The following is a 15,587-nucleotide window of genomic DNA, read 5'->3' as shown; positions in this document are numbered from 1 at the left end:
GACGGCACAATTAAAACGTTGCTGCAAACAAACCGGCTCAACTTGATTGGTAAAAAATCAGCTGGTTTGAATTCTTTCCATATATTTTTGCTATGGTTGTTTTGCCGCATGTGCGTATTTTATCAGTTGCACCAATGTACGCGTCGCCAATGTGACGTCTTCTATTCAAAATCACAGAGTTAAGTTGGATGTCAGTCAAAAGCATCCGTGTGACGCAGAAAATAATTTCTATTTGGCGGGGTCTTGATACTAAAACAAAAACAACTTGTGAGATTTGCTCATATATTTTGCGAAAAATTATAGCTAGATAAATACGACCCTTTTGCGAGCTGTTTTGAAGTTAGAACTGCTGTATATTTCTCTAATTTCGTTCATTTGGTTTTTTTTTTGTGCATCTCGTTATTGTATATGGCACATACTTTTGCTGCTTGCTACCTTCCACAACTTTGTAATGGGGCGCTTTCGTAGCCTTTCAAATTCGGAACAGTATTATTGCGTTTCGTACAATCTGTGCAACGTGCAAGACTTCGAGAACACCCCTAATGTATTATATATGTATATATACACATATGTGTATGTACGTATGTATGTAAATGGGAACGGGAACATCCAGGCTGCTTCGTTGTGCTGACTTATTTTTTTACAGCCATGCGCAGAACAGAAAATATTCTCACTGTATGTGCGCGTATTTGTACTCTTTCAATATTGAATGTAATTTTCTTAGAGAAGGATTTAAATTACAGACGATAAATCTGAGTTCGGACTTTGTTGCAACATAAGTATTTTTCTATCGAATTTAGAATCCATTTTGGTTTATAACGATGACGAAATGCTCAGTAATGTTGTAATTTTTTTAACTTAAGAAACTACTTATTTATAGTGGTTTACTTTTTTACTCTAATCGTTGACACTCCGTTTTTTAAGTTTTTCGAAGCACCGCCCTCGTACTTTATTTTCCCTATGATGAACCAACAATGTAAGTGGGAAGTGTTAGACCACGACTATGTACTTGAAAATCGTGCTTAATTTGCTGCGATAACCTTTTAAATTGATTAGTACCACGTACGTAAGAATGTATGTATAAAGCGCTATGTGTACTTCAATCAATTTGTCCTTATGATGAACCGAAAAGGTCGATACACAAGTACAACCGACAAGTCTAGAACGGAATTTTAAAATGTAAAATAATTTTGCGAAATTTCTAAACAAGCTAAAATAATTTGCAACTTATAACCACAAAAATTCCAAAAAGCTAAGTCAAGCAACAGATTTATATACATAAATCCTTTTAAATAAATTCATGCAAGGCAGTTTAATCCATGAAAACGATTGTGGAATGTTAATCCACGACTATAGATTTGGAAATCGACCTTCATTTGCTGCGATAAATTTGTTAAATCGATTAGTACCACGTCCATACAATGTATGCATGTATAAGACGCTACGTTTACTTATCCATATATGCAACTGAGAATGTGCTTATGTATATAGCCGTACATACACATACATATGCACATATATGAATAAGAGCAACTAATTCGAACTTGGTCCTCTACAAAGTTAAAAACAAATTTGTATTTAAGAGTCAGGTGTCCAATGTTTACATTAACTTCATTGAATAAATTGAATATGTCTATTTAAACGAAGCATTTTACGCAAACATCGCTGAACGAGTTTTCATATATATAACAGTGAAATCATAAACAAGCTCATTTGGGTAAAGATATCTATAAACAGTTGTGAAACGTTGTCCTGAAAACGATATATTGAATGTAACAATGTACATACATAAAGTATTTGTCTGAGTTAATTACAAATCAATCCGTTTGCAAAACAAAAAATATGACAACTAGCTTTTGATTTAAAATTTGTATTATGAGCAGAAACAATCTTCACTGATATAAACTGATGCCAGTAGGTAAGTAGATACATACATATGAACACACAAGTACATATCTGTGGCCCCAAGAACATACGTATGTACATAAATGATAACTCGAATTTTGATATTTTTGGTTTTGTGGATTAAATTACATAAATTAATAAAAATAAATGCATCCTTATAAGTTAAAACTTATTATTGTTATAATATTCTATTGAAATTTATGTATGCGCATAGAACTTGTTTGTAAAGTATGTACCAGTAAAAAATTTCTCTGAAATTTTAAATGTTTAATTGAAAATGCAATTGTGCTTTTAAAAAAAAATTGAGCTATCCTTTGTATATCTGACACCACAGATATGTGTATGTATGTGCATATGAAGGTTAATATATATATGTAAATGTGCATACACATGTATGTAAGTACTTTGACCAACCACTAAAAATTCTAGCACTTACATCAACTGCAAGGAACCGACAAAACCATAAACTGCTGTGATCTAATGTAGGGGCCTACCAGCACGACACTTTCGAAGAACTTACGGCTATGAGACTACAAATCTTCGAATTGTCAATGCAAAAACGAGACTCAATAATGGGTCGTAGTTTCTCATTTGATTGGAGGTGCTGAAAATGTAAGTAGCTATGCAATATACTAACCAGGAACCAAAAATAACTGTTATCTCGAAATTTCTAATTAAAAAGTTGTCCGAATTCGAACGAAAACAATTGTTTCATTATAGTTATGAGATAAAAAATAGTTTTTTACTTCGCGGATAAGAATTATATCAGGCATGGGCAGAGACTTAGCAGGTGCTAAAAGAGCGTAAGCAANAAGTTGTCCGAATTCGAACGAAAACAATTGTTTCATTATAGTTATGAGATGAAAAATAGTTTTTTACTTCGCGGATAAGAATTATATCAGGCATGGGCAGAGACTTAGCAGGTGCTAAAAGAGCGTAAGCATCGCGTGTACGTACGTACAAGCGAGAGCGGAACGATGCGAACGCGAGCATGCAAAATGAATTGGATATACTAACACATTCTCACTTTTAGCTCACGCTTGTTTGTGGTAGTGCCGAGCTCTGGTTATAACCCTACGTTTACGTACTGATTTGGGAAGTACGTACTGAACTTTCACTGTACTGAAAACTTTCAATTCTCAATTCAGTGCGCAAATACCCTTATTTTTCTGAAATGTATGCTGATTTGTACTTCAAACTTTATTCCACTTCATTTAACTCAATGGCGTATACAGAATTTTGGTTGGGGAGGGGTGACTCGGGTTAACTTGTCAAATAAGCAGAGGGGTAACTACAGGGCGGCAGGGCTCCCAAAATGCCATGGGCCTCCGATCCGAAAGGACCCCGGCCAAGTGACCACGAGCTCAGAAATAACCTAACATTTTTAACCAAACTAAGTACTTAAAAGTTATAATTTTTTTACGTACTTAAAATCAATTAAAGTGAGACACAACTGAAGACCATATGGTCAAAATTTTTGTTGTTAACGTTACAGTCGCATGTATATTTCTGAAACGTTGTGTATTATATATTTATTTTATTTTTTGTTTTTTAAGCGTGAACCAACAATACAATTGCTGTTACACGTGAAAAAATGAGGGCAATCGCTGAGTAAAAGCTCAGTTATTCAACGACGTAGCGTAAACGTAGGTTGACGTACGTAGCAGCATATAAAATTTACTGTTGATAGAGAGAGAGAAGCAACGGCAACGTCACCGCCATGCGGTGGTGAGTTTTCGTTAACATGCGAATGCCATAAGCTAGATCGTGTCTGCGTCAACCTACGTCTACGCTACGTCGTTGACTGTTTGCGCTTTAAGTGTGTGGAGGTTAGTGGTGTTGCAAAACAGTATTGACAATTTGGTGGGTTTTGACCAGCGAGTCTGCATGAGTGTGTGGCTATAGTGTGCCCCAAGCGAAGTCGAACGAAAGCTTTGATGCCGTTGCACCGAATTGATGGTGGGTATTTGGGTTTACTTCTGTCGACATTAAATTGTGTGTAGTGATGTTGAATGGTTTTCCAGTCAATCACTTACTTGTGCCTCTGTTGTGATGAGAAAAATTTATGTATATCATTTTTGTCAAGAAATTGGAAGGTATGCAGTGGCTATTTTCCGGCTTCCTTAGCACGCTGGTCCGCAAGTTTGTTTCCTGTTATTACACTGAGTCCAGGAACCCACATGATTTTTATTGTATCTTTGTTTTCGATTAATTTGTTGCGGATGCAGCTTATGCAATAGTTACTGTTCGAAGGATTTAGTATAAATGTTATAGTTGACATGCTGTCTGTACAAATTATTGTTTTAGAAGAACAACTTTCAGCGAAATTGATAGCTTTCAAAATCGCTGCGGCTTCAGCTGTGTAGACAGATTCAAAATGAGGTAAATGGCCTGCAGTTATCGTATCACCGGAAGAATTGACTACTGCGAATGAAGTATAGTCTACGGACTTGGATCCGTCGGTGAAGACAGTTGCCACACTGGAAGAAATGGAGATAAAGCTTTGGCGAATAATTGTTGGTAAACCGTTGGGCTTGTGATGTTTCTCGCATGTTTACTGAGGTGTAGGATAAAAGGTGACTTGTTCAACAACCATGGTGAAAATTCCTTTTTCTGGCTTAGTATCGGGGTGTTGATTCCAAGCTCTTTCCGTTATTTAATAATAATAATAATAATAATAGATTGGCGCTTATACATATGTTAGTGTTTGGCCGAGCTTCTCCTCCGATTTGTGGTGTGCGCCTTGATGTTGTCACACAAAGCGGAGGGACCTACAGTTTTTTCATGAGAAGCTGTTTTTAATTGCAGAAATACACTCGGAGGTTTGCCATTGCCTGCCGAGGTACGACCGCTGTTAAGAAAAACCCTTTTTTCTATATTTTTTGCGATGTTGCTTTGACCAGGGTTTGAACTCAGGTGCTGCGGAGTGGAAGCGCGCACTGCTTACCACTACACCATAGCGGCCGACTATCCGGTATCCAGTGCATTTGGATATTACGGATTTTTGTCTAAGAGGGCGGCTGCGATTGATTTCAGTAATAACCGATTGGCAAAGTGCGTTGTTATTACAAATAAAAAGTTTAGAGACTAGTTTTTTGGTGTTAAGCTAAATTCTCTCTTCGATGGTTGGCAATCCAGCCTCCGAAAGTATGAATCTGGTAGGTGACTTTTGAAATGCTCTGATGCTACTACAGACGATGGGGCATACAGGTGTTTTATGTTGCACTTTGCGCAGTTTCCATATATTGGAAGACCGTAGTCTTTCTTCGATAGAATAACTGATTTTGTTACATTAACTAAGGTGGAAGCGTTAACTAACAGTGTTTCGAACTTTTATACTTAATAACATTTAACCTGGCAGCCAGCTGCTTTCTGAGGTACAAACAGTGTTCTTTAAAGGTGTATCTTTTATCAAGAATAATACCCAAAAACTTAAGACTATTTGAAGTTACGATATTTACGTGATTATAATTCAGACTTATATTACTACACTTGTGCGTACGGCAAATGTGAAGGGTTTTACATTTGTTTACATTAATATTAGCGCCTGAATTTTTGGACCAGTTTGAGATGCTAGAAAGCATATCACAAAGATCTTTTTTGGCTACATTTAAATCATTTACTCTTGTAAAGAGAAAGACGTCATCGGCAAACAAAGATGTCAAATACTGTTAAATTTAACTATTATGTTATTTACTTCATTAAATGCAATGCTAAACAAAACTACTGACAGCGGGGAACATTGCGGTATACCGTTGTGTAAATCATACATATCGGATAGGGTGGAGTTTATTTTTGTTTTAAACTTGCGGTTTGAAAAAAAGTTTTTGACAAAGTCAAACATGTATTTGTCAATGTTATTGTGGCTTGTTAACATTTTATTTGTAATATTTTTATTGAGCTTTGTACCACGATTGTTTATTAGGAAAAATTGAAAAAGCAACAAAGTCTAAGCGGTAGAGGTTATAGCAGTATTTCGGAGATCACCAGATAAGGAAAATTAATTAGCAGCAAGAGTTTACGGGATGTATATAGCTCAGTGGTTAACGCTTCTGACTTTGAATNGAAAAAGAAGTCTGATGAGGAGATGTGGTGATCTCCGAAATAGTGCTATAACTTCTACCGCTTAGACTTTGTTGCTTTTTCAATTTTTCCTAATAAACAATCGTGGTACAAAGCTCAATAAAAATATTAAAAGTCAAATATTGCTTTACTCATGTTCCATTTTTCAATTTGACGCAAAACTGCGTGCACACCGCCTCGATCAAAAGCTTTCGCGAAGTCGAGGCTTTAGCATGGGACATGATTACTGTTGGAAAGCGCGGAAGAGATATAATTGTCGAACAGAACTAAAGTGTCAATAGTGCCTTCACCTTGTTTAAATGCAATTTACTGCGAACTAATTAGATTGTGTTTTGAAGCGTACCAGGAGATGCGCTTGGCAATTTTTTTCTAGTAATTTCCCCAGATGGATATATTACTTTCTTTAAAATATTATTGAATAGACCAATTATTTTAAGTTTCAAGCTACTAGGAAGATGTTGGAGCATAGGGTACGATATTCTATCACCGCCTGGAGTTTTACAGACATAGTCCCCAGTGCTAGTCCTAACTAGACAGTATCGATTTCGGAATTAGCAAGGTCGCCAGCATAGTTTTTATAGTTGTTGCTTTTTTCTAAGCATTCGTTCTTAGCTGATGTGAAGGATGGGTCGAAGTTTGAGTCCGATGAATATTCCGACCAAACTGCAGAAAAATAATTTGCCATATCTTTTGGGCAAAGAATGGTGCCGCTGGGGCTGTTCACGAAAGGAATATTTGTTTGGTTATAAGAACCTGAGAGCTTTTTGATATCAGCCCAAGCTTTCTTAGTATTTGTTCTGTGGTCGATTTTTTCGGAAAATTTATTTCAACAATCTCTTTTTGCTTGTTTTGATTTACTCCTGAACAAAGAATTTGCTTTTTTATAACTAGTTAAATTACTGTCAGACCTATTTTTTCGAAGTTCCGTCCAGAGGGCATTTTTTTCATTTCTTAGCTTAGAAAGTTCATCGGTCCAATATGGAATAGTTTTTTAGCACTTTTCTTGGAAGTTTGGGAAATAGAGTGATGAGCTGCGGTGCGAATAATTTTCGTGATTATGGAGGCTTCTTGATTGATATTTTTAGATAGAGGTGACTCGTTCGAAAGTTTGGTAGTTATATTTTGAAAGCTCTCCCAATCAGATCTGTCTGTTAAAAACCTGGGGCAAACGGATGTGATATTTCCTGAACTAATGAGTAGAATAGTAGTAATTTGATAATGGTCACTACCGTACAGTTCTTCTAATGTGTTGGTGCAAAGTTTCGGGGCTATATTTGTGGAACATATTGTTAAGTCTATGTTAGTAAACGAGGAATGTGCAGAGAAGTGTGTAGGTTTATTGTCATTCAAAACTGTGAGATTTTCTGTCAGAATCGAATCTTCCAAGATTTCACCTCTTTTATTACAGATGTTGGAGCCCCAAAGAGGACTCCAGGCGATAAGATCGCCTAAAATTATTATGGGAGTCTGAATAGAGTTTATTATATTAGTTAAATCGTTGCGTGTGAAATTTTGTTGTGGGGGTATATACAAAGATATAATCGTAAAGTTAAAACTGAGTGAAATTTCAATTGCAAGAACGGAGATATTTGATTGAATGTGGATTAATTTATGCGGAATGTTCTTTTTTACCAAAACCACAATACCTTGTTTGTTTTGCTTGTTATGCGGTAGATTGTGAAAAAAACTTTGAAATTGTTTGGGAACATGTGCGGGTTTTCCAAGAGCCAAGTGAGTTTCCTGAAGAGATCGGAGATTGCTCTTTTATCAGCAGCTCAAACTCAGTGTAGTTATTGTAGAAACCTTTTATATTCCATTGCAAAATTTTAAACATAGCATATAATTTGTAGAAATTATGGGGTAAATCACTGTAGGGTGTCAACTGACATGAGTTGATCATCATTATTATGATGTGGGAAAACTTGTTTTGTTATATTTGTTATGAAGTGACAGCAGTCTCTGCTGTAGAGATTTGTGGAGCATATTGAGTTTGGATGTTGTGGGCTTGTGCGAGAATATGAGAGGGAGTGGAATCTAAATGGAAAGAAGTATGTAATAATTATTGTGGTAAAGAATCGAAGTGAAGTTTATTTGTTTCTGATGATGATGAAGTTTGTACATGTTGATTGTTGCTATTTTGTACTGTGTAATTGTTTGAATTCGGTTTGGTTTTGAAAAAATTGTTAGAGGAATTATCGAGTGAATCGGCAATAGGTGTTTGAAGGTTGTTAACTTGACGGTTGTTGTTGTTTTCTGTTGTGGGGTTTATTGTATTAGAGTGCAGGGATGAAAAATGGAAATTTCAGATTGTACCTAATATCACAAAATAAATGTACCTAAATGAGACAGATTGTACCTAAAAAAGATACATCATTCATTTGTAGTTTTTTTTTATAAATTTTATTTAAAACATGAATACAAAAGATATATGTACTTTAAACATGATTAGGTTTTTCAACTGAGCCTATATCTATAGACTATAGTCTAATGGGAATCGGAGAAGCATTGTTTTTGTCTAATTTTGACTACTGAAAAATATTGGCGAAAAAGACAAAAAACACACTTTGCGAAGTATACTTCTTTATCCAGCTTTTTATAAAACAACAGGAAGTCTGCTAATTTATCCGATTCCTTTTGATAGGTGCAGCAAATCTAGAGAATGTTATCAATGTGCCGTAAGTAACTTCGAAAGCATTTTAAATATATTTCCAGAAATCAGAAAGCGAGTATGGGTCAAATAGCTGTAGTTCTCATTTAAAAATATGAAATTTGAAGACATCCTATTATGGGCCAAAAACTTACAAGTAGCCGCCTTAGCAGCGCATGTACACGCCTGAAGGCCTATTCTGATCTAAATCAAACCAAAGACCATTTTTTAATCCCACTTGACAATGAAGGCCTATTCTGATCTAAATCAAACCAAGGCCAGTTTTTAGTCCCATTTCACTCATTTGACCGCAAATGCCACTGAATTTGACTTAGTGAAAATAAGCGTTAAATTTAATAGAAAAAAATTACGAAGCTAAGTAAAGTGTTAATTTTTCGTAGTGCCTGCACTAAATGCAATGTAAAATGTTTAAGATAATACATAATATGGTTTTTTTTTTTTATGTCTTCCTTTTGACCACTTTTCTCTAGAATTGTTTATTCTTCAAAATGAAAGCGAAACTTCTCCCGTACCTATAAGTAAATATATTAGCACGGTAAAGGAAAAAAAACTAATAATGCATCTGATCAAAAGATGATTGTACCTAAAATCTAGTGACTGTACCTAATGTACCTTTAAGTCATCAAACGTCGGAAAAAGGTACAATTGTACTTACTTTTTCATCCCTGTTAGAGTGTGCGTGAGATTGGATGTTAAAAGAAGAAGTGGATGAAGGTGAATTTTCGTGAGCGTTTGTTGCTGGCTTCAGTACAGTAGCCATGGCTATGTTAGATCCATTGCTGTTTTGTTGTACTCTGACGATATCAGAAAAAGGGGTGTCGAGCATTGTTGGTTCTTGTTGTTTGTAAAGTTTATGCGCTTCGCGCATTGAACTCTTATTTTGGCATTTGATTTTGAGTATTTCTTTTGATTGTACGTACCTTGGGCAAGCATTAGAAGATGATGCCTGGGCAGTTTACGCATATTGTGCGAGTACATGGGGGTGGATGAAGGGGAAGGTTGCATGTATGACAAGCTGGAGGATTATTACAGCGTTTGGTTGTGTGTCCCAAAAGCTGACAGGTTTTACACCTCATCGGGTTGGGGTAATAAGGTCTATCTCTTGCACTTCGCCAAGACACTTCCACCCATTCAGGGAGCTTATAGAGATCGACAGTAAGGAGTACGACTCCAGTGTATTTCGTTTCATTGTTGATTGTGTTAGTAAACTTGTACACAGAGACGACACCTTGTAATTTCTATAATTTCTATTTCATCCACATTATTCAAACAGGGAGCAATAATAGTTCCCTTCGAACTGTTTAAGTTGTCATGGCAGCTCACTTCGATTTGGCAAACACTAGAGAGTTTTTTAGCCGAAATAAATTTTAGTGCTATTTGCGTATTTTTGACTAAAAGCAAAAGATTACTGTCACGTAGCTCGGATATTGAAATTATTTCTTTGCTTATTGATTCGAGGGCTTTGTGGACCGCAAAACACGAATATTTAGAAATTGGCTTGTTAGTGTTTGTGGAACGTATTGTAAGAAATTTGGGGTTGTCTTTTTTTATTTGTGGTAAATCAGGGAATACCATAGGCGTATAAGTGGCTTTTTTTCTTTTTGACTGGGGATCCGAGGCAAGCGGCGCAAACCTATTATCCACGAGATTCGGTGGCCCGGGGGCCATGTTTTTGCTATTTCACAATAAAGGCACTTATCTAGAATGCACTTGTATGAGAAAAATTTCCGGAAAAGAAGTGTACAAAAAAACACGTGTTCGTTTATCAAACGCCGAGAGGATAGCTTCAACAGAAAACCGAGAGTAAGCAAACACGTCTGCTCAGAATGAGTACCTGTCGAGAACTGAAAAACGTTGTGTAAATACCGAAAGTTTTTCATTTATCCTGATAATAAACCTCAAAAGCTACATTTTATATACATACACTTGTTTCCTCTCTTTTGTTGTTTTTTTTTAAATAAATGTGGTTTTAAGTTGTCTAAAATTACCTTATAAATTAAAAGCATAAGTATCACATGTATGCGTAGTCCAATTCACGAAATCATTTCATCGATCTGAGTAAAAACTAAGTGCATAAACTCTATTTCGCGTTAATTGAAATCATGAAATGGTGTTCATTCCAGGGATGGAAAATGAATTTTCCAAATTGTACTTAATATGACAAGAAGATTGTACTTAAAAGCGGACAAATGTACCTAAAAAAAGAAGACACTTTTATATGTACATATGTATGTATATACAGCCTTTATTGAAAGAAAAACACATTGCAAGTGCTAAAGCGTACATATATATATACAGTTATTTGTACTATTCCATTTTTGTACTTTGTATTGCATAGTTTTGTAAACATAAAATTAAATAACTTATATAAAATACGTTATTTTACGCTATGCGTTTTATATATGTACCTTAGGATGGTCCAAAAAAATTTAAAGTCGGAATTTTAATGCTCTCACCCCAAGGATTGTTCTATACCGAAAAAATATGCACCTGCTTTTTATATTGAAATCAAAAAATATTTTGAGGTAGCTTAAAGCGCTCAAAGTTCTTCACATATATTATATTAGGGAAACAACAGTTTTTCGTAGCAATGATAGCAAATATATATATATTTTTAGATCTGTAACCTCTGTTTCTCTTCAGGAGACGTCAAAAAATACTACCGGATTGTTTATATATTTTTTAATATTAACGATTCTTTATGGGTCCCCTATGGTGGAATCTATAAATAATAGTTAATATTAAAAAAAGATTAAATTAATAATTCGGTATTATTTTTTTAAGTCTCCTGAACGGAAACAGAGGTTACTGATCTAAAAATATATATGTATTTTCTATCATTGCTACGAAAAATTGTTTTTCCCAATATAATATACGTGTAAAACTTTGAGCGCTTTGAGCGACCTCAAAATATTTTTTGATTTCAATATAAAAAGCTGGTGCATATTTTTTTTCGGTATAGAACTTAGTCAATTAATTCATTTTCATTAAGGTTTTTATTTTGAAGACGGTAGCCGAGTAAAGTCTCCACTTTCAAATCAAAACAAGAACTTTCATTGCATCTAATTAAGTCCTTTGTTTGTATTAATGCGGCACATGTGCCTAGCGCCAGTTTATTTCTACACTTTGTTTTAACTAGGTTCTGAATTGAAAAAATTCTCTCAATACAAGCAGAGGAGTGTGGTAAAGCAAGCAAACCCTGAACAACGCGAAATATATTTGAAAATACTGGCTGATTTAGTTCATTTTTTATTCTGCCGACTTCAGTCCAAAATTCAGATACAGGAAGGTTTTCGATTTTTTTAATTTCTGCATAATCGGACAATGCTCGATACTCGGTGTTAATTTGTTCAGCTTTTTTTAATTCAGTTTCGGGAAACAATTTTAAAATCAGTGGTAAAATGCTATTAATATTACCAGATAGTGCTTCCTTCGGCGCAATTGACGGTAAGAGTTTTAAAATTTCATTATTAAAATCTATTCTTTTTCTTAAATCATCGCAAAATTTAATATAAAATTTCAAAATGTTATTTTTAAATTGAAAAATTTCCGATGCTGTTAGGTTTTGGTCAGTGTAAAACAGCTCAGTTTCCGTTCCACAAAAAATGTTTTCAACAGGTATGTGGTTGGCTAAATTCAATGAATATATTGAATTGGTACAAATATTTTCTTTCGCTATAAAATTTCGGCATATTTGATTAAAAAGAAATGTCAAGCGGGGATATAAAACATGAATGTGTGACTCTTCCGCTTGCATTTCTATGTTAACAGTGTTTATAACTTTAAGAACGTACGACAAGAAATAGAAGTAGAGTTTTATATTAGAATCTGAAAGGGTACTTGCAATAAACTTATTACTTTCATTGCCAAATCCTGCTTCGAAATTGCATAAACCGAAGTAGTATTGTAAAGTACTCCACTGCTCCAATATCCGTTCAACTACAATCTGAAATCATAATGTAATACTTCAAATAAAAAAATGTATTGAACAACTATTATTAAAAAGAAAATTTACCTGCCGCGAAAGCCATCGTGTTGAACTAAATCGCAAAATCTTATGAACCGCACTTCCAAAATCTTCTTGAAATTTTTCAAACTCTATTTTTCTACTAGCGCTATGACAGAAGTGGTGATTTATAGAGCGAATTAACTTTTCTATTTCTTGTGGAAGAACTGATGCAGCTGCCTCGGACGATAGATTAAGGTTGTGGCATACATCGCCAATAACAAAGATTTTAGGGCAAATTTCTTTTAATTTTGCTTGGACGCCATTTCGTTTGCCCATCATGACACCGCAATTATCTGCCGTAAATCCCAATAGATTGCTCAACGGAATATCATGATCATTCAAAACTTTTAAAAGCGCATTGAAAATTCCGGCGGAAGAAGAATCAGACACTTGAACAAAGTCCAAAAATCTATCTCTACATTTGTTCGTAAAAACTCTAATTATAACTGCTAAGTTTTTGTCCATGGAAATGTCAGTGCTTTCATCAATGATCACGGAGTAATATTGTTGTTTTGTTATTTCAGAAATTTGTCTGCAGTTTTCAGGACCATTGACTGACTTTATAATATTTTGACCCTTATGTCTATTTATGCTCAGGTTTGAAATTATGCGTGAGTCTTTTACCGTTTTAATACATTTTGCCAAATGGTCCAAAGCAGTAAATGGCAAATTGTGCTCAGCAACGAACATACACAAACGAATCTCCATTGCCTTTGCTGAGCGACTTAATTCCATTTCCTCGCTATTCGGCTTAGTAAAACTCGAAATTTTTAAGGTTGCTTTAGCAATATTAGCATTTTTTTTATGGAGGTCTGAATTTGCATGCCGATCGATGTGAAACATATTGCCGTAAATTGGAACACCGCATATCATGCACCTCTTACCTTGCTTTGCGGTAGAGTCTTCTTGGAGCCAATTGTACTTGGATGCCCACTCCCTCTTAAATTTGATCTCATACTTTTTCTTTTTCGCCACGGAAACTACGTTGCTTTCTTCGTTATTGCTTAAATATGAGAAAAATGCTATCGGTAAATTTTTTTGCGCTAGTTGAACTTTGTCACACTTACTTCTCATCATTGCCTGCAGCTGCATTTTCACGTTTCAAAAATGAAATAGTTTGTATTAAAAAAACGGTTTGAAACTTACTTATCCATTGCAGTTTCTCTAATTTGTCGGCTTTCATTAATTATTCATTCAAATTGCGCGCACATAAAAGCTAGTTACTTCTTCGTTTCACATATCTCGTTCACAATGACATGCTATTAAATGTTTCATTCCCAATGGCACACTATCAAAAAGTTCTATGTTTTAATATGTTTAACCAAAATCCACTTGGCAAAAGAAAATCGGCATACAAATTTCCTTGACAAATAATTTGGCCAAACTTAAAATGTACTTAAAATGGAAGCAATGTACCGAATGTACTTTCATGTTGAAAAAGAGCCGAAAAAAGTACAATTGTACCTACTTTTCCATCACTGGTTCATTCGGGTCGATTTTCTAGTAGATTTTTGTCGTTCAACCAAAATCGCCCGTGTAAATGACATCTCAACCACTAGTTGGTCGATTTTCCAGTCTACAGATATCGACCCTTATAAGGCCGCTTTAGCTCCTTATTTGTACAAGTATACGAGGAGAAATGAATTGTTTTTTATAAAGATAAGAAATGCACATCTACTACGAATACTTGATATTTACTTCCATTTTTGTTGTCCGAACCCAGCAAAGAGAGCTCGGTGAAGGTCAGTGATCAAATTTGCCAACAGGGCTGCCAAACATACATAGCTATGAAGTGCCATATTGAGGATAAAAAAGTGCTGAAACGTGCCAAATAGGAAATTAAAAGTGCCAAAAAAGGTGTCATTCTCTTTAGTTCTTCCCATTAGCATTAAAATTAGACAAATTAAAACAAAAGCCCAATGTCAAAGTAAGATAAACCAGTTGTATACGCTATAGAAATTAGAAAATTTTAGTTGAGAAAAAGAAGTACACGCAAAGGATTTCACAAAAATGTATTTAAATTTGGCTTTTTTTCAAAAGTGCCATTTTGGCACTTTGTGCAAAATTGAAAAATTCAGTGCCATTTCTAGTAAAATAGTGCCAAAAATGGCACGGTTGAGCCAAGTTGGCAGCCCTGATCGCCAAGTTTTTTATTTAAAAAAGCACCAAAATACTGGAAATAGCGCAATTTTCCCAAAAAAAAACACCAATTTTGTGTTGCTGTGTTTAAAGGTATTTTCGCATATAAAGCTGTATGTTCAAATATTTTAAGTAATCACACAATGAAACTTGTAAATATTTCCAACTATGCGCAGTTAATCAATTTAATAAATTTAATTTGCAAAATGTTTTTTTATTCGCAAAACAATTTCCAAAACTTGGTTTTTCTAGAGGCTTTATTTTCATGCAATTGCTTACTTTTGTACAAATGCGCACACCCAGCTAATTAGCAGAATATTCTATGGATTCCGTGATAGAGACTGTGTGAAAATATTGCGTTTGGATTATCTTGGAGCATATTATCCAGAGGAGAAGCTCGGCCAAACACTAAAATAAGTGTAAGTAAAATACAATGTCACCATAGAATCACGTTTTTATTATAAAATTGCCTTGAAAAGGGCACCAAAGAATAAAACAAGCACTAAACTAAACAATTTTCGCCTTTTAATTCCCTAAACGCACTTAATTTCTTGCGAAAGGCACAAAGTTGGCAACAGTTATATCGATGTCAAATTTGCTCATATACAAGCATGGACAGAGAGTGAGCGCCTGCTTAAAGACCCTGCAGACTACAGGACTGCTGAATCGGTAGCTACCTAATAAAACCGTCAATTACCGACCGACTACTTGCAGTGTGTTCCATCGATTACTTTTACAAGGCAATGCCCTAGGCGGTAGTCACCATCGGCTCTCTCTGCACTA

The 15,587-nt window shown here is 35.0% G+C and overlaps 2 protein-coding genes and 1 long non-coding RNA gene across 3 annotated transcripts; 1 reads left to right on the top strand and 2 right to left on the bottom strand.

The window, feature by feature from the left end:
- Positions 1 to 1,528: 1,528 nt before the first annotated feature.
- LOC108366782 (uncharacterized) lies at positions 1,529 to 10,948 on the top strand. Its single transcript, XR_001848155.1, has 3 exons — positions 1,529 to 1,918; positions 2,335 to 2,521; positions 10,936 to 10,948. It is a non-coding gene; the product is annotated as an uncharacterized LOC108366782 (long non-coding RNA).
- Positions 10,949 to 11,609: 661 nt separating this feature from the next.
- Positions 11,610 to 13,187, bottom strand: LOC108366781 (uncharacterized). The gene is made up of 2 exons (XM_017621253.1): positions 12,672 to 13,187; positions 11,610 to 12,602 (listed from the first exon to the last, which is right to left on the bottom strand). Exons 1-2 carry the CDS (start codon positions 13,128 to 13,130, stop codon positions 11,622 to 11,624), a joined length of 1,440 nt encoding a protein of 479 aa, XP_017476742.1. The 5' UTR covers positions 13,131 to 13,187; the 3' UTR covers positions 11,610 to 11,621.
- On the bottom strand, positions 13,181 to 14,100 carry LOC108366780 (uncharacterized). Its single transcript, XM_017621252.1, has 3 exons — positions 13,550 to 14,100; positions 13,241 to 13,477; positions 13,181 to 13,197 (listed from the first exon to the last, which is right to left on the bottom strand). The coding sequence occupies exons 1-3, from the start codon at positions 13,755 to 13,757 to the stop codon at positions 13,181 to 13,183; spliced, it is 462 nt and encodes a 153-aa protein (XP_017476741.1). The 5' UTR covers positions 13,758 to 14,100.
- Between the last annotated feature and the right edge of the window lie 1,487 nt (positions 14,101 to 15,587).

This window comes from Rhagoletis zephyria, unplaced genomic scaffold, assembly GCF_001687245.7.
Source record: "Rhagoletis zephyria isolate East Lansing unplaced genomic scaffold, Rhagoletis_zephyria_1.1 Rzeph_scaffold_02398, whole genome shotgun sequence".
NCBI lineage: Eukaryota > Metazoa > Arthropoda > Insecta > Diptera > Tephritidae > Rhagoletis > Rhagoletis zephyria.
Note: the sequence above shows the minus strand (reverse complement) of the source record. Positions and strands in the feature narration are given on the sequence as shown.

Coding starts and splice junctions, on each gene's coding strand:
- LOC108366780 (XM_017621252.1), bottom strand. CDS start 13,757: ATGCAGCTGCAGGCAATGATGAGAAGTAAGTGTGACAAAGTTCAACTA. Junction 13,478..13,549: donor AGACTCTACCGCAAAGCAAG/GTAAGAGGTGCA, acceptor ATGCAAATTCAG/ACCTCCATAAAAAAAATGCT.
- LOC108366781 (XM_017621253.1), bottom strand. CDS start 13,130: ATGGACAAAAACTTAGCAGTTATAATTAGAGTTTTTACGAACAAATGT. Junction 12,603..12,671: donor CACGATGGCTTTCGCGGCAG/GTAAATTTTCTT, acceptor TTATGATTTCAG/ATTGTAGTTGAACGGATATT.